The sequence below is a fragment of the Lepidochelys kempii genome, chromosome 2, assembly GCF_965140265.1.
Source record: "Lepidochelys kempii isolate rLepKem1 chromosome 2, rLepKem1.hap2, whole genome shotgun sequence".
In the NCBI taxonomy this organism is placed as follows: Eukaryota; Metazoa; Chordata; order Testudines; family Cheloniidae; genus Lepidochelys; species Lepidochelys kempii.
The window spans coordinates 270,555,671-270,580,562 of NC_133257.1; the positions used below are offsets into that span (position 1 = coordinate 270,555,671).

The following is a 24,892-nucleotide window of genomic DNA, read 5'->3' on the forward strand; positions in this document are numbered from 1 at the left end:
TCTTCGGTAGTATCCTGCCATCCCAATAAAGGCTTGGACCTGCTTTTTGATGTGGGGAGCGGGCCAGTCTCTGATCACCTCCACCTTGGCTGGTTCCAGCTTTAGGCGGCCGCTCCCCACCCGATGGCCCAGGTAAGATACTTCCGCCATCCCCACCTTGTCTTCTCCGCTTTTACAGTCAGCAAGGCCCCCTGGAGTCGGTCCAGCACTTGTCTAACCTGGGACACGTGGTCCTCCCAGGTCTGGCTAAAGACACAGATGTCATCAATATACGCCACGGCAAAACTCTCCATCCCCCTCAGGAGCTGGTCCACTAGGCGCTGGAAGGTGGCCGGCGCTCCCTTGAGGCCGACAGGCAGGGTCAGGAACTCATAGAGCCCCAGAGGGGTGATAAAGGCCGATTTCAGTCAGGCATCTGCATCCAGCGGCACTTGCCAGTAGCCCTTTGTAAGGTCCATGGTGGTAAGGTACCAAGCTCCTCCCAGCTTGTCTAGGAGCTCGTCCGGCCTGGGCGTGGGGTAGGCATCCGATACAGTGATGGCATTGAGCTTCCGATAGTCCACACAGAACCGGACCGACCCGTCCTTTTTGGGGACCAGCACCACCGGCGAGGCCCAAGGGCTGGCAGGTGGCTGGATCACCCCCAAAGCCAGCATGTCCTGGACCTCACTTTCCAGGTCCTGAGCAGTTTTCCCTGTGACTCGGAAGGGGGAGCATCTTATCGGCGGGTGCGACCCTGTCTGCACCCGGTGGACAGTCAGATTAGTGCGTCCAGGCTGGTTGGAAAACAGGTGTCAGGACGGATGCAGCACCCCCCTGATCTCAGCTTGCTGGGCAGGGGTTAGCTGATCCGAGACGGGAATTGTTTCCAGGGGGGAACCAGCTCTGGTCCCAGGGAATAGATCTACTAAAGGGTCATCTCCCTGCTCTTCCCACTGTCCACACACGGCCAACACCACATTCCCCCTGGCATAATATGGCTTCATCATATTCACATGGTACACCCGGCGGTGGTGCGCCCGGTTCGACAGCTCCACCACATAGTTTACCTCATTGAGCTGCTTGACGACCTTGAAAGGGCCCTCCCAGGCGGCCTGTAGTTTGTTCTTTCTCACTGGGATGAGAACCATCACCTGATCCCCGGTGGCGTAGGCACGGGCCCGGGCTGTGCGGTCATACCAGACCTTCTGCTTCTTCTGGGCTCTGGCCAGATTCTCCCTGGCCAGGCCCATGAGTTCAGCCAGTCTCTCTCGGAAGATCAGGACATACTCCACCACTGACTCTCCATCGGGAGTGGCCTTCCCCTCCCACTCGTCTCTCATCAGGTCCAGGGGGCCCCTCACCCTCCTGCCATATAACAGTTCGAAAGGCGAAAATCCGGTAGACTCCTGGGGCACCTCCCTGTACACGAACAGCAGGTGAGGTAAGTACTTGTCCCAGCCCTGCGGGTGCTGGTTCATAAAGGTTTTCAGCATCATCTTTAGCGTCCCATTGAACCTCTCCACCAGCCCATTGGACTGGGGGTGATAAGCTGAGGCCCAGTCGTGCCGGACCCCACATTTCTCCCACAAGCACCGGAGCAGGGCCGACATGAAGTTGGAGCCTTGGTCTGTCAAGACTTCCTTGGGGAACCCCACTCGGCTGAAAATGGTCAGGAGCGCATCGGCCACGGTGTCTGCTTCAATGGAAGCTAAGGGCACTGCCTCGGGGTAGCGGGTGGCAAGATCTACTACCACCAGAATGTATTTCTTCCCCGACCGGGTCGTCCTGCTGAGAGGCCCCACGATGTCCATAGCCACCTTCTGGAAAGGCTCCTCTATGATGGGCAAAGGTCTCAAAGCCGCTTTCCCCTTGTCCCGGGCCTTCCCCACCCTCTGACAGGGGTCACAGGATCGGCAATACTGCTGGACCGTGGTAAAGACCCCGGGCCAGTAAAAGTTCTGTAGCAACCTCTGCCGGGTGCGCCGGATTCCCTGGTGCCCTGCGAGGGGGATGTCATGGGCCAGGTACAGGAGCCTGCGGCGATACTTCTGGGGGACCACCAGCTGCCTCCTGATCCCACAGGACTCTACTTCCCCTGGGGGAGCCCATTCTCGGTACAGGAACCCCTTCTCCCACAGGAACCTCTCCTGGCAGCCTCTCCTCATGGTCCGTCCCACACTGAGGTCGGCCAGGTCCCTGAGCTTCCGCAAGGAGGGATCTTTCCTCAACTCGGCCTGGAACTCAGCGGCTGGGGCAGGGATGGGGCGCGGTTCCCCCTCAGTGGCCAGGTCTGAGGCCTCCGCCTCTCTGAGCTGTGCCCCTCGGCGCTCCCTCCCCACCAGGGTAGGGTCCTGCCCCTCCGGTGTGGTACCCTCCCCAAGGTCAGGGCGCAGTGCCCCTCGCCAGCTCTGGCTACGGGTCACAACCAGGGCGGTCTGGGGCTTGCTTGGCCAGTCCTCTAGGTCTCCCCCCATCAAAACCTCAGTGGGCAAATGAAGGTGCACCCCCACGTCCTTGGGGCCCTCCTTGGCCCCCCATTTCAGGTGTACCCTTGCCATGGGCACCTTGAATGGGGTCCCGCCCACCCCCATCAGGGTCAGGTAGGTGTTGGGCACCACCCGATGTGGGGCCACCACCTCGGGCCGGGCCAGCGTCACCTCTGCGCCCGTATCCCAGTATCCATTGACCTTCCTCCCATCCACCTCCAGGGGAACAAGGCACTTTCTCCGGAGGGACAGCCCCACGCCCACCCTGTAAACCGAGGACCCTGAGTCCAGAGTCTCCAGTCCTCCGGGGGAGCTGGCCTGGGGTACTCTTCCCTCCTGAGCAGGTGGTAGACTGGCAGCCCCCCTTGCCTGGGCCGTCTGCCCCTCGTCCAGCTGAGTCCCTACCCAGTTAACCCTGGGTAGGTTGGGTCTGTTCAGTCTGTCCCTGAGCCCGGGGCACTGGGTCTGTACGTGGCCTCTCTGGCCACAGTGATAGCAGCTCAGGTCACGTTGGTCCCCTCGAGCAGGTTGGAGGGGGCACGATGCCAGGCATTCCCCTTCGGAGGGGGTTCTCCATGTTCCGCCTTTGGGGGGTCCCATGGTGAGTCTCTCTCTGGATCGGGGGGGGCCTGTTCTTTTGGGGCTCCTCCCGGCTACCCCGTGACCGACTGTTCACAAACTCGTCGGCCAGCTGCCCTGCGTGCTGGGGGTTCTCGAGCTTTTTGTCCACCAACCACAGCCTCAGGTCGGAAGGGCACTGTTCATACAGGTGCTCCAGTACAATCAGGTTAACCAGGTTCTCCTTCGTCTGGGCCCCCTGTGACGATGTGACTCAGCAGGGAGGGGGGAGTGTTGACCTGGGAATGTGCCCTGGGGATGGGAGACCTGAGAGCCTGTCACCTGAGCCAGGAGGGGGAGGGGGAGGTGACACCTCTGCCCAGGAATGTGAACAGAGGCTGCAGCAGGGAACCTGCTGGGTGGGTTTAGTTTCAGTTTGGGGCTGGGTGGAGGAACACAGGGAACCCCAGGGCTGGGGTCTAAGCTCCCTGCTCCCCCAGAAGGACGTGAAGGAGGGGTCCTGGTTGTACCCACAAGCTCTGTTTTGGACTGTGTTCCTGTTGTCCAATAAACCTTCTGTTTTACTGGCTGGCTGAGAGTCTCAGTGGATCCCAGGAAGAGGGGTGCAGGGCCTGGACTCCCCCACACTCCGTGACAACTGGTGGCAGCGGTGGGATGTACTGCACCCCGTGAACGGTGCTTCCTGCAGTAAGTGACTGGGGAGCAGTAAAACGAAGGGGAATTGACGGGGACCAGGCGTGCTGAAGATTCAGAGAGAGACGGTTTCGGGGGGCGGTTAACCCCTGGGAATGTGTGACCAGAGAGAAAGACTTTTGCAGTAACAGGGTCCCCCAGGGGATTGCAGCGAGCGGTCCCAGGGGCGGAGGAGTCTGCAGCTCGACCCTGGCAAAGAGTCGGTGACCTCAAGAAGGACGGGCACACGAGGGGCTTTTCCTGGAAACCGTGGGAAGCTGCCCGGCCTGCGAGTGGCCAGCAGGGAGATGTACGCTAAACGCCTGAAGAGCGACCTGGTGGAGCTGTGCAGGCAGAGGGGGCTGCGCATCGGGAGGTCCACCAAGGAACAGCTGATTGCCCAGTTGGAGGAGAGGGATCGCTTGGATGACCCGATCCCTGTCCCTGAGGGAAGCCGCCCGGCGGACACAGCGGGGGCCCTGGGGCCTGACCGGGCTGGGAGGGGTCAGACTGCTGCTGAGGACATCCCGAGACCCTTCCTACCTATGTCCGGGGGAGGGGTTGGGGGAAGCCCAGCGAATACCGAGGGCACCCTGACCCCGGCACCCAGCAGGGGATCCTCCCGGCGGAGCTCCCCATCCCTGGAGCGGAGGCGGCTGGAATGGGAGAGGGAGATGAAAATGAGGGAGCTGGAGGATCATGAAAAACAACGTCAACATGAGCAGGAGGAGAAGGAGAAACAACGTCAACATGAGCGTCAGGAGAAGGAGAAACAACGTCAACATGAGCAGGAGGAGAAGGAGAGGGAGCGTCAGGAGAAGGAGAGGGAGCGTCAGGAGAAGGAGAGGGAGCGTCAGGAGAAGGAGAAACAAAGACAGCATGAACTGGAGCTGGCCAGGCTGAGGAGCAGTGGGGCCCTGGCTGCGGCTGCGGTGAGTGTGGGGGGACCCAAGACGGCAAGGAACTTTGATAAGTGCTTCCTGGCCCAGCGGAAGGAGGGGGAGGACATGGATAGCTTCCTGACGGCCTTTGAGAATGCCTGTGAGCTGCACAGGGTTGACCCTGCAGACAGGCTCCAGTTTCTCACCCCCTTACTGGACCCCAAAGCCGTGGAGGTGTACAGCCGAATGACAGGGCCGGAGGCAGGGGACTATGAACTGTTCAAGCAGGCCCTGCTCCGTGAGTTTGGGCTGACCCCCGAGATGTACCGGAGAAGGTTCCGGAGTCAGCGTAAAACGCCTGAGGTCACCTACCTACAACTGGCCAACCGGATGCAGGGGTATGCCCGCAAGTGGACAGCTGGGGCCCGAGCTAAAGAGGACCTGCTGGACCTAATCGTACTGGAGCAGCTGTATGAACAGTGCCCTTCCGACCTGAGGCTGTGGTTGGTGGACAAAAAGCTCGAGAACCCCCAGCACGCAGGGCAGCTGGCCGACGAGTTTGTGAACAGTCGGTCAGGGGGTAGCCGGGAGGAGCCCCAAAAGAACAGGCCCCCCCCGATGCAGAGAGAGAGTCACCAGGGGGCCTCCCAGCGGGGAAATAGGGAGAACCCCCTCCCAAGGGGAACGCCTGGCGTCGGGCCCCTCCGACCTGCTCGAGGGGACCAACGTGACCTGAGCTGCTATCACTGTGGCCAGAGAGGCCACGTACGGTCCCAGTGCCCCGGGCTCAGGGACAGACTGAGCAGACCCAACCTACCCAGGGTTAACTGGGTAGGGACCCAGCTGGACGAGGGGCAGACGACCCAGGAAAGGGGGCCTACCAGTTTACCACCTGCCCCGGAGGGAAGAGTACCCCAGGCCAGCTCCGCCAGAGGGCTGGAGGCTCTGGACTCAGGGTGCTCAGTTTACAGGGTGGGTGCGGGGCTGTCCCTCCGGAGAGAGTGCCTTGTTCCCCTGGAGGTGGATGGGAGGAAGGTCAATGGATACTGGGATACGGGCGCGGAGGTGACGCTGGCCCGGCCCGAGGTGGTGGCCCCAGATCGGGTGGTGCCCAACACCTATCTGACCCTGACAGGGGTGGGCGGGACCCCATTTAAGGTGCCCGTGGCAAGGGTACACCTGAAATGGGGGGCCAAGGAGGGCCCCAAGGATGTGGGGGTACACCACCATTTGCCCACTGAAGTTTTGATGGGGGGAGACCTAGAGGACTGGCCAAGCAAGCCCCAGGCCGCCCTGGTTGTGACGCGTAGCCAGAGCCGGCGAGGGGCACTGCGCCCTGACCTCGGGGAGGGTATCACACCGGAGGCGCAGGACCCTACCCTGGTGGGGAGGGAGGGCCGAGGGGCACGGCTTAGAGAGGCGGAGGCCTCAGACCTGGCCAGCGAGAGGGAACCGGGCCCCGTCCCTGCCCCAGCTGCTGAGTTCCAGGCCGAGTTGAGGAAAGACCCCTCCTTGCGGAAGCTCAGGGACCTGGCCGACCTCAGGGTGGTACGGACCATGAGGAGAGGCTGCCAGGAGAGGTTCCTGTGGGAGAAGGGGTTCCTGTACCGAGAATGGGCTCCCACAAGGGAAGTAGAGTCCTGTGGGATCAGGAGGCAGCTGGTGGTCCCCCAGAAGTATCGCCGCAGGCTCCTGTACCTGGCCCATGACATCCCCCTCGCAGGGCACCAGGGAATCCGGCGCACCCGGCAGAGGTTGCTACAGAACTTTTACTGGCCCGGGGTCTTTACCACGGTCCGGCAGTATTGCCGATCCTGTGACCCCTGTCAGAGGGTGGGGAAGGCCCGGGACAAGGGGAAAGCGGCTTTGAGACCTTTGCCCATCATAGAGGAGCCTTTCCAGAAGGTGGCCATGGACATCGTGGGGCCTCTCAGCAAGACGACCCGGTCGGGGAAGAAATACATTCTGGTGGTGGTAGATTTTGCCACCCGCTACCCCGAGGCAGTGCCCTTAGCTTCCATTGAAGCAGACACCGTGGCCGATGCGCTCCTGACCATTTTCAGCCGAGTGGGGTTCCCCAAGGAAGTCTTGACAGACCAAGGCTCCAACTTCATGTCGGCCCTGCTCCGGTGCTTGTGGGAGAAATGTGGGGTCCGGCACGACTGGGCCTCAGCTTATCACCCCCAGTCCAATGGGCTGGTGGAGAGGTTTAACGGGACGCTAAAGATGATGCTGAGAACCTTTATGAATCAGCACCCGCAGGATTGGGACAAGTACTTACCTCACCTGCTGTTCGCATACAGGGAGGTGCCCCAGGAGTCTACCGGATTTTCGCCTTTCGAACTGTTATATGGCAGGAGGGTGAGGGGCCCCCTGGACCTGATGAGAGACGAGTGGGAGGGGAAGGCCACTCCCGATGGAGAGTCAGTGGTGGAGTATGTCCTGATCTTCCGAGAGAGACTGGCTGAACTCATGGGCCTGGCCAGGGAGAATCTGGCCAGAGCCCAGAGGAAGCAGAAGGTCTGGTATGACCGCACGGCGCGGGCCCGTGCCTACGCCACCGGGGATCAGGTGATGGTTCTCATCCCCGTGAGAAAGAACAAACTACAGGCCGCCTGGGAGGGCCCTTTCAAGGTCGTCAAGCAGCTCAATGAGGTAAACTATGTGGTGGAGCTGTCGAACCGGGCGCACCACCGCCGGGTGTACCATGTGAATATGATGAAGCCATATTATGCCAGGGGGAATGCGGTGTTGGCCGTGTGTGGACAGTGGGAAGAGCAGGGAGATGACCCTTTAGTAGATCTATTCCCTGGGACCAGAGCTGGTTCCCCCCTGAAAACAATTCCCCTCTCAGATCAGCTAACCCCTGCCCACCAAGCTGAGGTCAGGGGGGTGCTGCATCCGTACCGACAGCTGTTTTCCAACCAGCCTGGACGCACTAATCTGACTGTCCACCGGGTGCAGACAGGGTCACACCCGCCGATAAGATGCTCCCCCTTCCGAGTCACAGGGAAAACTGCTCAGGACCTGGAAAGAGAGGTCCGGGACATGCTGGCTTTGGGGGTGATCCAGCCATCTGCCAGCCCTTGGGCCTCGCCGGTGGTGCTGGTCCCCAAAAAGGACGGGTCGGTCCGGTTCTGTGTGGACTATCGGAAGCTCAATGCCATCACTGTATCTGATGCCTACCCCATGCCCAGGCCTGATGAGCTCCTAGACAAGCTGGGAGGAGCTCGGTACCTCACCACCATGGACCTTACAAAGGGCTACTGGCAAGTGCCGCTGGATGCAGATGCCCGACTGAAATCGGCCTTTATCACCCCTCTGGGGCTCTATGAGTTCCTGACCCTGCCTTTCGGCCTCAAGGGAGCGCCGGCCACCTTCCAGCGCCTAGTGGACCAGCTCCTGAGGGGGATGGAGAGTTTTGCCGTGGCGTATATTGATGACATCTGTGTCTTTAGCCAGACCTGGGAGGACCACGTGTCCCAGGTTAGACAAGTGCTGGACCGACTCCAGGGGGCTGGGCTGACTGTAAAAGCGGAGAAGTGCAAGGTGGGGATGGCGGAAGTATCTTACCTGGACCATCGGGTGGGGAGCGGCCGCCTAAAGCCGGAACCAGCCAAGGTGGAGGTGATCAGAGACTGGCCCGCTCCCCACACCAAAAAGCAGGTCCAAGCCTTTATTGGGATGGCAGGATACTACCGAAGATTTGTGCCCCACTTTAGCGCCATCGCCACCCCCATCACGGAGCTATGCAAGAAGGGGAAGCCAGACAAGGTGGTCTGGACCGAGCAGTGCCAGGAGGCTTTCCGGGCGCTGAAGGAGGCTCTGGTCAGTGGCCCAGTTCTGGCAAACCCAGACTTTGACAAGCCCTTTGTGGTGTTCACCGACGCCTCAGACACGGGACTGGGGGCGGTGTTAATGCAGGAGGATGAAAAGGGGGAGAGACACCCCATCGTGTACCTGAGCAAGAAGTTGCTACCCCGGGAGCAACACTACGCGGCCATCGAGAAGGAGTGCCTGGCCATGGTGTGGGCCCTCAAGAAACTAGAGCCCTATCTCTTCGGGCGACACTTCACTGTCTACACCGACCACTCTCCCCTGACCTGGCTGCACCAGATGAAAGGAGCCAACGCCAAGCTCCTGAGATGGAGCCTGCTCCTGCAGGATTACGACATGGACGTGGTCCACGTGAAGGGAAGTGCCAACCTGATAGCGGATGCGCTGTCCCGGAGAGGGGGCCCCGAACTTCCCCAGGTCACTGGTCAGCGTGACCCCGCTCAGTTCAGTCTCGAAGGGGGGAGAGATGTGACGATGTGACTCAGCAGGGAGGGGGGAGTGTTGACCTGGGAATGTGCCCTGGGGATGGGAGACCTGAGAGCCTGTCACCTGAGCCAGGAGGGGGAGGGGGAGGTGACACCTCTGCCCAGGAATGTGAACAGAGGCTGCAGCAGGGAACCTGCTGGGTGGGTTTAGTTTCAGTTTGGGGCTGGGTGGAGGAACACAGGGAACCCCAGGGCTGGGGTCTAAGCTCCCTGCTCCCCCAGAAGGACGTGAAGGAGGGGTCCTGGTTGTACCCACAAGCTCTGTTTTGGACTGTGTTCCTGTTGTCCAATAAACCTTCTGTTTTACTGGCTGGCTGAGAGTCTCAGTGGATCCCAGGAAGAGGGGTGCAGGGCCTGGACTCCCCCACACTCCGTGACACCCCCTCTGCCCACTTGTGGGCATATCCCTCCATTCGGAGGGTCAGTTCCAGATGTGTGTCCTCCTTGGGATTCACCGGGCTCCTTCCAGCCCCTCTCCTAGGCATAGGTAACTGGTAGGGGGGGCCTCGGAGTGCTCTCGGCAGCCGTCTGACCCCTCCCAGCCGGGACAGACACCGGTGCCGGCACTGCATCTGCCGTGCTGCTTCCCACAGAGACAGGGATCGGCTCCTCTGGGCGATCCTTTTCCTCCAGCTGGACAATCAGCTGTTCTTTGGTTAGCCACCCAATGCGCAGCCCCCTCTGCCTGCACAGCTCCACCAGGTCGCTCTTAAGGAGATGGTTATCCATCTTCCCGCTAGTCCCAAGTTGTTGTGGACTCACAGGCCTGTGTGCTCTCAGCTCCCCACGGTTTCCAGGGAGAACCCCTAGTGTGCCAGCCCTTCTCAAGGTCACCACCTCTTTGCCAGGGTCAAGCCGCAGACTTCTCCACCCCTGGAACCGCTCACTGCACTCTCCAGGGGGACCCCGTCACTGCAACAGCCCTTCTCGCTGGTCACACACTCCAGGGGTTAAGCATAGCTCCTTCGCCCCCTGCCCCTCTCTGAGCCTTCAGCACGCCTGGTCCCCGTCAATCCCCCTTCGTTTTACTGCTCCCCAGTCACTTACTGCACGAAGCGCCGTCCACGGGGTGCAGTACATCCCACCGCTGCCACCAGTTGTCACGGAGTGTGGGGCACCAGCGACAGCCCGGCGCCGACGCTGGCTGCAGCCACATCCATGAGGATCCTGGCACAGATACTACACCAGGCGTCTACACCGGCACTGGCATGGGACCCAACATCGGCACCAACACCCGCACCCTTCACAGCACGGGGACCAGGCCGACCGACCACAGTCCCCCTGGAGTCACGAGATCCCTCAGGTGGGAATGGTAGCGAACAACCACCTCCTCTGGTGGCCTCCTCCTCCTCTTCACCAGATGAGGCACTGGCGGGCACTTCCATAGCCCCAGCTCTGGAAGACTCCCGGATGTTATGGCAGTTGCTGCGCCGGGCCGCCCAGGGTCTGGGCATTAAGGCAGAGGAAGTGGTAGATGCTGCAGACCCTATGGTGGACATCCTGGCCCCCTCTGGCCCTTCCCGTATTGCCTTACCATTTATAAAGACACTCACGGACATGACTAGGACCCTGTGGCAGACCCCGGCCTCGCTCCCACCCACTGCCAAGCGTAAGGAATGCCGGTACTTTGTGCCCTCCCGGGGTTATTAACACCTATATTCCTATCCCCGGCCTGACTCTCCGGTGGTGGATGCTGCTAACCAGCAGGAGAGGCAAGGTTTTTGAGGGCCCTTCCCCCAAGAATAGGGACGTTAAAAAACTAGACCTATTCGGGCGAAAGGTGTACTCAACGGGGGGACTACAACTCCGAATATCGAACCAGCAGGCCATCGTCAGCAGGTACTCCTACAATGCCTGCTCGGCGATGGCCAACTTCACAGAGTTGCTCCCCTCGGACTCCTGTGCTGAATTTTCGGCTTTGCTCCAGGAGGGGAGACTGAACTCCAGGGCGTCTCTGCAGGTGGCACTTGATGGAGCAGATGCTGCCACCAGGGTTATGGCCACAGGAGTGGCCACGAGAAAGGGCTCCTGGCTCCAGGTTTCTGGTCTCCCATATGAGGTCCAGCAGACCATACAGGACCTGCCTTTTGACGGGGAGACTCTCTTTTTGGAGAAAATGGACCAGAGCCTAACAGCCGAAAGGACTCCAGAGTCACCCTTGGGTCCCTGGGCCTCTACACACCGTCAACGCAGCGGGGACCCTTCCGTCCTCAGCCTCCTCAGCAGTGTGGTCACCAGAACCGCCAGGACAGGTCCAGACGGAGAAACAGCGCAGGCAGGAGAAGGCCACGTCAACGCTCTGGCCAGGGCTCGGGACAACCCAAGCTGTCATCAGGGCCCAAACCGGCTTCTGAAAGCACGGTTGAGGACGGTGTACCACATCAAAGACTGGATCCACCCTGCCTTACCTTCCCGTCCCGACTGTCCCCTTTCTACCATGCATGGCCCCAGATCACCTCAGACCGTTGGGTCCTCCGCACCGTAGAGAGGGGATACTCCATCCAATTCTGTGCCCTCCTGCCCTTCCACCCCCTTTCCCTGTCCCTCTTCAGGGGCCCTTCTCACAAGCAGCTCTTTATCCAGGAGGTGCAGTCGCTCCTGTCGCTAGGGGCTGAGGAGGAGGTTCCTCAGGAACATGGGGGCGAGGCCTTCTATTCATGGTATTTCCTAATACCGAAAGCCAAAGACGGCCTCAGGTCCATCCTGGACCTGCGAGAACTCAACAAGTTCGTGAAGAAACTCAGGTTCCTCATGGTCTCTCTGGCCTCCCTCATTCCCTCATTGGATCCAGCAGACTGGTATGCTGCCTTTGACTTAAAGGACGCATACTTTCATATCGCGATCGCCCAGCCCCACAGGAAGTTCCTCAGGTTCATGGTGAACAACAGCCACTACCAATTTCCAGTCCTCCCGTTCGGCCTGTCAGCAGCACCTCGAGGCTTCACCGAGTTCATGGCAGTTGTCACTGCGTTTCTGCGCAGGCACCGAGTAAAGGTGTTTCCGCACCTCGATGACTGGCTGATCAAAGGCTGCTCCAAGACCCAAGTGGACCTCAACCTGGTCCTGTCTAGACTCACAGGACCCCGCCGTGATGTTCCCCTCTGGTGTTATCCGGACCGGTGATCTGCTAGGTCACTCCACTCCTTGACTCTGGGAGCCAGCCTGACCCTGCTCTGCTGGGAGAACCCCCACTCCTGGGCTGTTCACGCACAGCCTCTGGCATGTAAGCTGCTCCTTGGATTGTGCAACCGAATGACACCAGCCAATATCTCCAGTGCCCTAGGAACCTCCGTCTTGCAGTGTCCAGTAATGCCTGCTGGACGCTGCAAGCTTATATGAGTTCATCAATTTAACAAAGAAATTGATATGTACCAGGCTCGTTATCGCAAGGGGAGTCTCTGACACGCTTCAAACCAAACGCACGGCTTCAGGTAGAATAAACAGATTTATTAACTATAAAGATAGATTTTAAGTGATTATAAGTCAAAACATAACAAGTCGGATTTGGTCCAATGAAATAAAAGCAAAATGCATCCTAAGCTGACCTTTCAATGCCTTTGCAAACTTAGATGCTTCTCACCACAGGCTGGCTGGTTGCCCTTCGGCCAGGCTCTCTCCTTTGCTCAGCGGTTCAGTCACTCGGTGGTGGTGTCTGTAGATGGAGGTGGAAGAGAGAGAGCATGGCAAATGTCTCCCCCTTTTATCGTGTCCTTTCTTCCCTCTTGGCTTTGCCCTCCCCGTTTCACAGTCAGGTGAGCATTACCTCATCGCAGTCCCAAACTGACCAAGGGAAGGGGGGTGACTCCCTTGATAATCTAACAGATTCTTTTGTTGCTACCTAGCCCAGTGTCCTTTGTTCCTGTGAGGCTGGGCTGGGTTTGTCCCATACATGCCCTGATGAGAAGTAAACTGCCCCTCTGTTCCTGGAGAGTTTTTGCCTGGGCTGGCTTTAAGCTGTGAGGACACATTTTCAGCCTCATAACCATATACATGAAATTACAAGCTATAACATCACTATAACAACCATGCTCAGGGCATCATGAGCCTCCCATAGGCACCCGACATGCCAAACTTTGCATTGGATACCACACAATCATTTTATAAAGATGAACATGGGGGTGTAGGGTGTTCCCCCGAGGTACAGAGCACCACACCCCCTTTGAGCCCTTGGCAAAGTGCTCCCTGCTCTATCTCTCTTACAAGGTGGTGATCCTGGTGGGGATAACCTTGGCCAGGAGAGTGTCTGAACTCAGGGCCCTAACCTCAGAGCCCCCTTATTCTGGGTTCTATAAGGATAAGATGCAGCTCAGACCTCCTGCTTTCCTCCCGAAGGTGGTATCGCAGTTTCACATTACCCAGGACATCTTCCCCCCCTGTGTTCTACCCTAAGCCGCATTCTAGCGGCAGGGAGCAGAGACTCCACTCACTAGATGTCCGCAGGGCACTCGCTTTCTACATCGAGAGAACGAAGCCATTCAGAAAATCGGTCCAGTTCTTCTTGGCGGTGGTGCACAGAATGAAAGGTCTGCCTGTGTCATCACAGCGCATTTCATCATGGATCACGTCCTGCATCCGCAAGTGCTGCAACCCGGCGGGGATTCCCACACCCCCGATCTCTGTGCACTCCACCAGGGCTCAGGCTTCATCAACAGCCTTGCTGGCTCAGGTTCCCACTCAGGAAATCTGCAGGGCGCCGATGTGCTCCTCCATCCACACTTTCACCACGCGCGATGCGATGACTCAGCGGGCCAGAGGCAATGCAGCCTGCGGACGAGCCGTGCTCCAGTCAGTGGACGACTCCGACCCTGCCCCCTGAATTTGGGCTTGAGAGTCAGCTGATGGGAATGGACGGGAACAAGCATTCGAGAGTGCGTGGTAATAAAAGAGGGGTACTCACCGTCTCGTAACTGTTCTTCGAGGTGTGTTGTTCACGTCCGTTCCAACACCCACCCTCTGTCGGAGCGGCCAGCGCAAAGGAACTGAGGGGGTGGTGGGTCGGCAGGGCTCGATACTGGGCGCTATGAAGGCACGACTCCAGGGGGCCCCCAGACTGACCCCACCGTTGCTGCTAGGGGAAAAATCTTCCGGCTACTGTGGACGCGCGCACGCACACACCTAATCAGAACGGACGTGAACGACACGTCTCGAAGAACAACCGTTACGAGGAGTCAGTAACCGTTTTCTCTAAGGTACGAAGTCAGCCATTTTGAATTAACTATATTCTACATGGTTTAAGACTGAAATGTAAGCACAGGACGGCTTTATGTTCGTTGAAAGGTGGGGTTGGTATAGCGTTAAGAGCCTCGATGCCACAACGGTGATCATTTTGTTTTACATTAGGAAAAAGACTTGTATACGGGGGGAGGGGGCCCCAGAAAATGTAATAGTCCCAGGCCCACAGGAGACTTAATCCGGCCGTGCCTGGATCGTCCCTCCCCCCATTCCCCACCAGGGATCGCCCCTGCCCCTCTGGGATCACCCCTGCCCCAGTCCCCCCCACTGCCACCCCAGGGATCACATCTCCCCAGACACACCCTCTCCTTCCCAGGCAGCCCCACCCGGGCCCAGCCCCCCACCAGGGACTCCCCCCAGCACCTCCACTTCCTATCCTCCTGCACAGTGGGGCTGGCTGCCCCCCGGACCGTCGGCCATGGCTGGTCCCAGGCCCTGGTGGGCTGAATGGTCCCTTCTCCGCCTCCTCCCCACGGCTGGCCGGGGCTGACCTGGCTGGTTCCTTTGCAGCCGGACGCCTGGAAGGTTTATACCTCGAAGGGCACCAGCGTCACCAGGAAGAAAACCTTCAAAGAAGTGGCCAAGTAGGTGCCAGCCTGGCCTCGGGGTGGGGCATAAGGGGAGGGGGAGGGGCAGCATGAGCAGTGGGGGGAGTGGGTGGGAAGGGTAAGGGGACCGTGAGCGGGTGAGGGCCCTGGGGTGGAAGGTGGGAGTGTAAGGGATGAGAAAGGGCAGAGCCCGTCCCCTCAGAACTCCCCTTCTCGGTCCTGGGACCTTGCACTGGCCCCACCCCTTGCACTGCCCCTACCCCCATCCCTCAACCCCCCCCTCCACCCCACAGAGCTGTGCATAGGGGTGTCCGGGCGTGGCCGGACCAGCAGGGCTTGGAGACGTGTGTCTGAGCGTGGCAGGACTGGCAGGGTGTGAAGACATGTCCAGGCGTGGCAGGACCGGTAGAGCATGGATACACGTGTCTGGGCGTGACAGGATTGGCAGGGTGTGAAGATGTGTGTCCAGATGTGGCAGGACTGGCAGGGCATGGATAGGTGTGTCTGGGCATGGCAGGACTGGCAGGGTGTGAAGACGTATGTCTGGGTGTGGCAGCAGCAGCAGGGTGTGGATACGCGTATCTGGACATAGCAGGACTGGCAGGGCATAGATAGGCATGTCTGGGTGTGCCAGGACTGGCAGGACGTGGATAGGCATGTGTGGGTGTGGCAGGACCAGCAGGGCATAGATACACGTATCTGGGTGTGGCAGGACTGGCAGGGCATGGATACCCATATCTGGGCATGGCAGGACTGGCAGGGTGTGAAGACGTGTGTCTGGGAGTGGCAGGACTGGCAGGGCGTGGATATGAATTTCTGGGTGTTGCAGGACTGGCAGGGTGTGAAGACGTGTGTCTGGGAGTGGCAGGACCGGCAGGGCATGGATACACTTGTCTGGGCGTGGTAGGACTGGCAGGGTGTGAAGACATGTGTCCAGGCATGGCAGGACTGGCAGGGCGTGGATACACGTGTCTGGGCATGGCAGGACTGGCAGGGTGTGAAGACGTGTGTCCAGGCGTGGCAGGAGCAGCAGGGCGTGGATACATGTCTGGGCGTGGCAGGACAGGCAGGGTGTGAAGACATGTGTCCAGGCATGGCAGGACCGGCAGGGCGTGGATACACGTGTCTGGGCATGGCAGGACTGGCAGGGTGTGAAGACGTGTGTCCAGGCGTGGCAGGAGCAGCAGGGCGTGGATACACGTCTGGGCGTGGCAGGACAGGCAGGGTGTGAAGACATGTGTCCGGGCATGGCAGGACCGGCAGGGTGTGGATACAAGTGTCTGGGCATGGCAGGACTGGCAGGGTGTGAAGACATGTCCAGGCATGGCAGGACTGGCAGGGCGTGGATACACGTGTCTGGGCATGGCAGGACTGGCAGGGTGTGAAGACGTGTGTCTGGGCGTGGCAGGACTGGCAGGGCGTGGATACACATGTCTGGGCATGGCAGGACTGGCAGGGTGTGAAGACGTGTCCAGGCGTGGCAGGAGCAGCAGGGCATGTCGTGTCTGGACATGGCCAGCTGCTTCAAGACGCCAGGAGCTGCAGCATCCCTGACCCCCCTGAGCGGGCATGGGGGGGCTTGGGGCTGCAGAGAGCACCTGGGGGGGTTGACAGAGGCCTTGGCCAGCTCTGCCCGGGCCAACCTATGGCAGAGGCACCGAGGCCATATCCTGCCCCATCACTGTCTCCTCTCCCTGCCCCCTGCCCCCCGCGGCTTGTAGCCGTAGTACCCAGCTGCCCGGCACTGCCCTGGCTGGCTCCGAGCCCTGGCCCGGGAGGGGCCCAGGGCTGGGGTCTACAGGAGGGAGCTGGTGCTGGGCATGGGCTGGGGTGGGCATGGTGACACCCTCCGGCCTCCCCCCAGCGCGGTGAAGATCTCGGCCAAGCTGATGGTCCACGTGATGGCGCGTCGTGTCAAGGCCACCATCCTGTACGCCACTGAGACGGGCAAGTCCCGCACCTACGCCTGGAACCTGGGCGAGCTGTTCCGGCACGCCTTCGACCCCAAGGTGGGGCTGGGGGGCTGCAGGGTACTGCCTGGGGGGCAGGGGGTTGATGGCCAGGGGCAGGATGGAGGGGCTGGTTGGGGTGGGTGGGGGTTAGTGGGGATTGGTTGAGGGCTGGCTGGGGGAGAGGGGGACTGGCATGGGGGGTATGGGGTGGGGATTGGCTGGGGGAAGGAAGAGGGCCTGGCTGGGGTGGGGGGAGGGGCTGGGCTAGGCGAGGGCTCTCAGGGGGCGGTGGCAGGGGGCTGGCTGTGGGGCAGGGGATGGACGGGGGCTGGCTGGGGTGGGTGGGGGGCACATGGGGGTCTGGGGGAGGATGGGAGCTGGGGGACAAGAGGCTGGTGGGAGGAGGATGGGGGGCTGGCTGTGGCTGGCACATTGGCCCCTTGCTGGGTCCCCCCATCTCCCCAAGTGCTTTTCAGATGGGGGGGGGAACCTGCCACATTTGGTTTCCCAGGATCCTGTCACTGCCCCAGGCCCCCAAACGCCCCCAGCACAGTGCGACCCACAGGAAGGATTTGTGGGTCAGAACATCCGGCAGTCAGGGCTCCTGCGTTCTCTTCCCAGCTCAGCGGGGGCAGAGTCTGGTGGGTACAGAGGGGGAAGGGGCCGGGAACCAGGACGCCTGGGTTCTATCCCGGCTCTGGGGGGCAGTGGGGTCTGGGGCTAGAGCAAGGGGGGCTGGGAGCCAGAACGCCTGGGTTCCATCCCTGCTCTGGGAACCCAGGCACTGCTGGCGGCTCCCCCCCAGGCTCCTGTAGCCCCCTGGCCCAGCTGCTCCGGAGGAGGCGGGGAGACCCCTATTGGTCAGTGACGAAATAACCAGCCCAGGGGAGGCGCCCTGGACCCCTAGTGGGCCAGACCCAGCAGCTCCAAGGGACCCTGCCCAGAGGGAGACCCCCAAGCCCCTAGCGGACGCCGGCCCATTGCCGTCGCAGGCAGCCCGGCTAGATGGACGCTCTCGTTATCCACAGCAACGTCCGACGCTCTGACCGTGCCTGAACCCTTGGCCCGAGCGAGACCCTGTGGCAGGGAGTTCCACCGGCTCCGCGTGGGTGGGGACAGAGGGATCCCTCCCCTCAGCCTGGAGCGTGCGGCCTGCCTGCCCCGCGCGGGAGACAGGCACAGCAGAGCCCATCGGCCCCCTCCGCTGCCTGCACCCTCGGCCCCACTGACCCCCCCAGTGTCATCCCCTAGGTTGTCTGCATGGACGAGTATGACATTGTCAGCCTGGAGCATGAGACCCTGGTATTGGTCGTGACCAGCACCTTCGGCAACGGCGACCCGCCGGAGAGTGGGGAGGTGAGGGGGGACCCCAGGGGTCAGAGTCTTGGGGCCAGCACCTATGGACCGTTGTTGGGTGGGGAGCTGGCATTAGAGGGTCGGGGTGGTGCCCAAGATGGGGGGGTCAGTGCCCAGGGAGTGAGGCAGGCAGTGCTAGAGGGTTGGGGGTGCCTGGGGGTCGGTGCCCGGGGGAGCAGCACTAGAAGGCCAGGGGGTGCCCGGGGGAGCAGTGCTAGGGGGTTGGGGGTGCCTGGGGGTGGCAGGCAGTGCTAGAGGTCCAGGGGTGCCTGCCTGAGCCCCTGAACCCTCTCTCCCGGCAGAGCTTTGCCAAGGCGCTGATGGAGATGTCCTGCCCCTATGTCAGCTCCACGCAGCCCGAGCAACAAAAGTGAGTGATTCCCCCAGGTGTGGGGCAGCTCTGGGCCAGTGCTCAGGACCCCCTGGGGCTGGCAGCCCCCTGTGCCCGGGGCAGTGGGGTTAGCGAGGTCCCTGGGCTGGCCGGGGTCACTGCCCTGGGGCAAGGCTGCGGGTGGTACGTTCCAAACCTTGGACTGGGGGAACGCACCCATCATACCAGCGCCCCCGAAAGGGGAAAGGCCCCCGGCCCCCTGAGCCAGCCAGCCCCCACTCTGGGGCTGGATCAGAGCTGGTGCCCCCTAGAGGGGAAAGGCCCCACATCCCATTCCCCCCCCCACGCCAGCCGTTCCCCCTAGAGAGGAAAGGCCCCACATCCCATTCCCCACCCTCCTGCGGATTGGAGCCATTGCCCCATAGAGAGGAACGGCCCCACGCCCCATTCCCCGCCCCCCTACGCCAGCCAGCCCCCGCTCTGGGGCAGGAAGGATGGGCCCAGCTGTGCCCTGCCCGGCCTGGGGCTCACTGCGTGTCCCCTCCCAGGAGCTACAAGATCCGGTTCAACAGCGTCTCGCAGAGCGACGGGCTGGTGGCCTCGTGGAAGAAGAAGCGGAAGGAGTCGAGCAACACGGACAGCGCCGGGGCCCTGGGCACACTCCGGTAGGCGCCGCCCGCGGGACAGCCCGGCATGCCATGCCCACGGCAAGGGGCGCCAGGACACCTGGGTCCGGCCCCAGCTCTGCCCCTTTTAGCGACTGGCTCTGGCTGCCTGTTTCCTTGTCTGTTGGGTGGGGGTGTCACGGAGCCACAGGGTCCAGCTGTGCCCAGCCTGTCACCAGGCTCTGGGGCATGACCCCTTAGCAGGCCGGGCCCAGGGACCCCCAGTTCCCTCAAGAACCTCCTGTGGCCTCCACACTCCAATCTGGGCCTTCGCCCCAGCGCCCCGTCTCTCTGGCCCCCAGCAGCGAGGACCTGCGGGAGGCCGTGCTGGGCCCTGCCGGGGGCGGTGGTCCCGGGCACGTTCAGCACCACTTGGGCTGCTTGTGCCAACCGGGAGCCATCGACTAGTCGCCCGGCCAGTCTGACCGGCCAAGATCAGCGCAGTGAGGACGGAGTCCAGCTGCAGGCCAGTGCCCGCCGGGCCACCCGAACGGCACCAGCCCCAGCTCCCTCCCTCTACCCGTCTTCCCAAGGTTTCCTGCTGCCAGGCACGGCTGGTTCGGCCCTTGGCATCTCTGTCTTGGGGGACGTACTGTGGAGTCGGGCTCGGTTTCAGCCGGTGGTTGCGAGACCCTGTTCGCTCCAGCCCCCTGTCGGGAGCCCCCAATTCCCTGCCACCTGCGCTGGTTTCCCAGGAGAGTCAACTCTTCAGTGACAGTGCAAAGTGCAGAGGTGTCACCGAGTCTTCGGGCGATGCTCTGGAACTGCTCCCCATGAAGCCAGGCAGGACTCTGGGGAAGTCTTCTTTCTGTGAGCAGCCTGTCTGCAGGACACACAGCTCACCCGGCTCCACCTTCCTGGGTCTGACCTCGGAGCCTTCAGCCTCCTCTGCCCCTCCGTCCGCTTCCCACAGCAAGTCCCCCCAGGCGGCGTCTTGGGGAAGCCAGAGGGTCCTGCCCCCCAACTCCGCAGTCAGACGGGACTCTCAGCCAGCCAGTAACACAGAAGGTTTATTAGACGACAGGAACATGGTCTAACACAGAGCTTGGAGGTGCAGAGAACAGGACCCCTCAGCTGGGTCCATTTTGGGGGGCAGTGAGCCAGACAACCCCGTCTGTACTTCACTCCATGTCCCCAGCCAGCCCCAAACTGAAACTCCCTCCAGCCCCCCCTCCTCTGGGCTTTGTCCCTTTCCCGGGCCAGGAGGGCACCTGATCCCTTTGTTCTCCAACCCTTTAGCTCTCACCTCCCAGGGGGGAAGGGTCCAGGCATCAGTTGCCAGGAAACAGGGTGTCGGCCATTCTCTGTGTCCAGACCCCTGCACACACCTGCCCTCTAGGGCTCTGCAACGAACATACACCCTTACCCCACCACCTAGAGACTTAAGATCTGCCTAGGGGAAACTGAGGCACCCCCACATTATTCAGAGGAAACATTAAGAACAGTCCCACTTTGTCACAAGAGGGAAACTAAGGCACATGCAGGTGTCATACAGATATCACCCAACTCCCCCTTTGGCCCCCTCCGCCTGTGTCCCCAGCTCAGCTCCAAGCACAGTGTTAACCCTTCTGCCCCCACTGGGGAGCAATGCAAATTCCGGGGGAAACTGAGGCACACATAGGCTTTGTAAAAATGTTACCGAAAATTCCCTTTGGCACTCAGAGAAGCCAGCGAGGGCTGGGAAACGCCCCCCTGGGTGAGGGCAGCAGGCGGGGAATGGGAATGGGAAAGTCACACAGAGGCCAGGGGGCATTCTGGTCAGCCCCCTCCCTCCACTCTCAGTGTCTACCCAAGAGCTATGGCGCCCCCTCTGCCAATGCCTCTTAGATCAGCAGGGCTCCCTCCCGCCCTGCTGGTGCCCCTCACTCCTGACCCACGGCCCCGGCTTGCCCAGCCCTGTCCCCCCCAGCTCTGCCGGTGCCCCTCACTCCCGACCCGCAGCGACTGCTAGCCCAGCCCTGGGTCCCCCCCAGCTCTGCCAGTGCCCCTCACTCCTGACCCACAGCCGCTGCTAGCCCAGCCCTGGGCTCCCCCCTGTCCTGTAGCATGTCCCCTGGGCTGGTGGGAGGTGACTGGGTGACCTGTGTCCCCACTCGGCCCTGGGGTCCCCCTCTTGGTGAGGCTGGAGCGGGGGTCGGGGCAAAACCCCCGCAGAGGCTCAGCTGCCGTCTCCTGTGCCCCCCAGGTTCTCGGTCTTCGGGCTGGGCTCCCGGGCCTACCCCCACTTCTGTGCCTTCGCCCATGCCGTGGACACGCGGCTGGAGGAGCTGGGGGGCGAGCGCATCCTGGCCATGGGGGAGGGCGACGAGCTGTGTGCCCAGGAGGAGGCCTTCCGCACCTGGGCCAGACGGGTCTTTCAGGTGAGGGGGAGGGGCTGGGCGCAGGGGCAGTGGGGCTGGAAGGGCAGAGGGGAATGGGGTGCAGAGGGAGGGGCTGGATGCAGAGGGAGTTGGGGTGCACAGGGGGACTGGGGCACACGGGGAGGGGAAGGGCAGGCTCTGGAGTGTGGGATTGGGGTTCCAGGAGATGAGGGTGGCACAGAACCAGGAGAGGTGGGGGATAGGGGAGGGTCCCGGGGTCTCCTCCCCTGGCTGTGGAAGGAAGGGCGCCCCCTTGCCGCGCACTCGGGTCAGGTCCCGCTGGCAGCCAGCTGCCCCCAGGGGTGGTACTGGGGCTCTGGGCCCCCACGCAGGGTCTGGGGGTTGTGACATCAGAGATCTGGGCTCCCAATGACTCCCCCCCGCCCCCCAGGCCGCCTGCGACACCTTCTGTGTTGGGGACGACGCCGAGGAGGCCGCCAGGGAGATTTTCACCACGCGGCGAAGCTGGAAGCTCCAGAACTACCAGCTGGGCGTCTGCACCGAGTCCCCGGACGTGCTGACAGGTACCCGCCGGCCAGTCCCCCCGCGCCCTGCCGGGGGCGCTAGCCTGGGGGGCCGATCACCAGCTGGGCAGGACCCCCCGTGCGAGGCTGGCCGCAGGACCCGGGCCGTCACCTCGGCCGGGCCCTGGTGCGACCGGGATCCCGGCTCCAGCTCGGGGGCCACGCGTCCAGAGGGAGGGGCGGCGAAGAGAGCGATTGAGGGGTGGGGACCGGCCGGTGACGGACTCCGGGAGGGGAGCGTCTCAGCCACGCTTCCGGGTGCGGCGCCCGGTGTGGGAGGCCCTGGCTCGGCGCCGCTGGAAGGTCTCCGTCAAGCTGCCCTCCCATCGGGGCGCGGCTGCCGGTGACGCGTCGCTCGCGGGGGTCACGTCCCCGCCGACCCTAGTGCTTGTGCGGACGTGGCCGGGGCGCCCAGTAGGGCACCGATCCGGTGGCAGGCGCTCCAAGAGGAGCCGGTGGCCGGAAGCTGAGGCGAGACAAAGCCAGGCGCTGGGGCGCGTGGTTAGCACTGAGGGGCGCTAGCCGCGGGGACGACGGAGCCGGGCTCGGGGTGGAGTCTCCGTCACCACCGGTGTTCAGCCGGGGTCGGCCGTTTGCTCCAAGCACGGCTCTGGGAGTTCTGGCCCTGGCCCATGTTACGCAGGGTCAGGCCGGCTGGCCACGCTGAGCCTGCTGGCCTTGGCATCCATGGATCTGGGAGAGGCTGGGGCTGGAGTAGCCGGGAGCCCCCCCCAGGCAGTGCCCCTTGCTGGAGAGGCTGGGGCTGGAGTCCCTGGGAGCCCCCCCGACCCCAGCCCACGCCCCACCCTCCCCATCCCCCGGACCCTCTGCTGGGAGGGGCAGAGGGTGGAGTCGCCAGCAGCCACCCCCCACCCCAGCACCCCCTGCTGGGGTCTGGACCCCACTGACCCCCCCGGGCTCTGCTTGCTTGGCAGGTTTATCCCACGTCCACAAGCGCAGGGTGTTTCCGTGCCGTGTCCTTTCCGTGCAGAACCTGCAGAGCCAGGAGTCCAGGTGAGACCCCCGCCCAGGGCCGCCCTGCCTGGCCCTGGGAGCCCCCCGCCCCTGGCGCTGGGGCCCGCTCTGACGCCTCCCTCCCTCCCAGCCGCTCCACCATCCTGGTGCGCCTGGACACGGCCGGGCAGCCGGAGCTGCAGTACCTGCCCGGGGACCACGTGGGCATCTTCCCCGCCAACCGCCCGGAGCTCGTGCAGGAGCTGCTGCAGCGCGTGGAGGACCCGCCCCCCGACGGGGAGCCCGTGGCCGTGGAGCTCCTGGAGAAGGCAACCAGTGGTGAGAGGCGAGGGGCTCCTCCCCAGAGCCAGCACTGGGGGCAGGGACCCTGGGGCTAGTGCCTGGGGGATCCCATGGGGGGTGGGGAGGAATCCAGCAGCTAGGGCCCCCTTTTGCTCTGACTCTCTGTGTTGCTCCCTCCAAAACGACCCTGTGGGTCGGGCACGTGGGGGCCTGCCCCCGATGGCAGCCGAGCTCGGGTTCTGTCACGGATCCCCCAGGGCCGGTCTGTGCCCAGCCTGTCATCAGCCCTTGGCACGGACCCCTGAGCAGACCCCCAGTTCCCTAGGGCAGCCCCGTGGCCTCCTGATGCCCCGTCTCGCTCCGTGCTCCTGGCCCGAGGCCTGCGGGAGGCCGTGCTGGGCCCCGCCGGGTGCGATGCTCCCCGTGTGTCTGTGCTGACCGCCGGCAGCCCAGCCTGGCAGCTCTGCACCGGGCACCCAGCTATGGACCCTGACGCCCACAGGCCAGCAGAGGGGTTGGGCCAGGGCCGGCCAAGCCGTGTTGGACCCAGTTCAGGCTGGGTTGCTCTGTCTCCGTCAGGGTGGGATCCCGACACCTTTCGGTCCCTCGGCCCCACTTCCCTGCAGGGCGGGGACCCCCGTCCTCAGGGCTGCTGGGCGCCAGAAGGGTGCGTCCCAGCCAGCGAGCTGTGCCTGGTGACCCACTCCTACCCTGCCAGCTGCCTGGTGCACACCCCTCCTTCCCCCTGCTGAGCACCCAGGGGGTAGCCATGCCAAGTAAAGAGGGAAACTGAGGCATCGCTAGGGGTCCTGTCCCAGACTAGGTTCACTGCATCACAGGGCAGATGTGCCCTCCCACTCTTCGGTCTCTCTGCAGGCGGGCACACCAGCCCCAAGGCCAGCTGGGTGCCCCTCAGCCGCCTGCCGCCCTGCACCCTGCGCCAGGCCCTCACCTTCTTCCTGGACATCACCACCCCGCCCAGCCCCCAGCTCCTGCAGCTGCTGGCCACGCTGGCAGAGGACAGCGCCGAGCAGGAAGAGCTGCAGCGGCTCAGCCAGGTGCGAGGGGCTTTGGGGGGCGCTGTCTGGGACACCGCTGGGGGAGCAGTCTGGGCACTGGCCATGCATGGGGTGGGGGTGGCCAGGGGCCAGCCAGGTGCCAGGCCAAGCACGGGGGGGATAAGGGAGGGTCCGTGGGCTCCCAACGCAGCGCTCTGGGTGGGGCTGGGGTTAGTATTGTCGAGGGGGGCCCTGTCATTGGGGGCAGGGGGAGGTAGTGTTAGGAAGGTGGGGGGCTGCGTGCGGGGTGGGGGAGAGCATAGGAGGTGCTGTGGGGGGCTCTATGGGTCCCAGCCCAGCTGTGGTTGGGGAAGGGGAGAATGTGGGGGGGCTCCGTGGGTCCCAGCCCAGCTGTGGTTGGGGCTTGGGAGAGGGAGAGCATTGCGGGGCTCGGGGGGTCCCAGCCCGGCTGTGGTTGGGGTTTGGGGGAGGGAGACCATTGGGGGGCTCGGGGGGTCCCAGCCCGGCTGTGGTTGGGGCTTGGGAGAGGGAGAGCACTGGGGGGCTTGGGGGGTCCCAGCCCGGCGGAGGTTGGGGTTTGGGGGAGGGAGAGCACTGGGGGACTCGGGGGGTCCCAGCCCGGCTGTGGTTGGGGCTTGGGAGAGGGAGAGCACTGGCGGGCTCAGGGGGTCCCAGCCCGGCTGTGGTTGGGGCTTGGGAGAGGGAGAGCACTGGGGGGCTCGGGGG

At 62.7% G+C, this 24,892-nt stretch overlaps 1 protein-coding gene across 3 annotated transcripts in view; it reads left to right on the forward strand.

Moving 5' to 3' along the window:
- Nucleotides 1-24,892, forward strand: part of NOS3 (nitric oxide synthase 3) — an 87,984-nt gene that overhangs the window by 43,589 nt on the left and 19,503 nt on the right. For all 3 annotated transcript variants that reach the window (XM_073334950.1, XM_073334951.1, XM_073334952.1), the window contains 10 exons: nt 14,665-14,738; nt 16,567-16,711; nt 17,906-18,010; nt 18,313-18,380; nt 18,890-19,006; nt 21,192-21,366; nt 21,758-21,890; nt 22,826-22,904; nt 22,996-23,183; nt 24,024-24,205. In XM_073334950.1, coding sequence (XP_073191051.1) covers nt 14,665-14,738; nt 16,567-16,711; nt 17,906-18,010; nt 18,313-18,380; nt 18,890-19,006; nt 21,192-21,366; nt 21,758-21,890; nt 22,826-22,904; nt 22,996-23,183; nt 24,024-24,205 — 1,266 coding nt within the window. The remainder of the gene's footprint in view (nt 1-14,664; nt 14,739-16,566; nt 16,712-17,905; nt 18,011-18,312; nt 18,381-18,889; nt 19,007-21,191; nt 21,367-21,757; nt 21,891-22,825; nt 22,905-22,995; nt 23,184-24,023; nt 24,206-24,892) is intronic.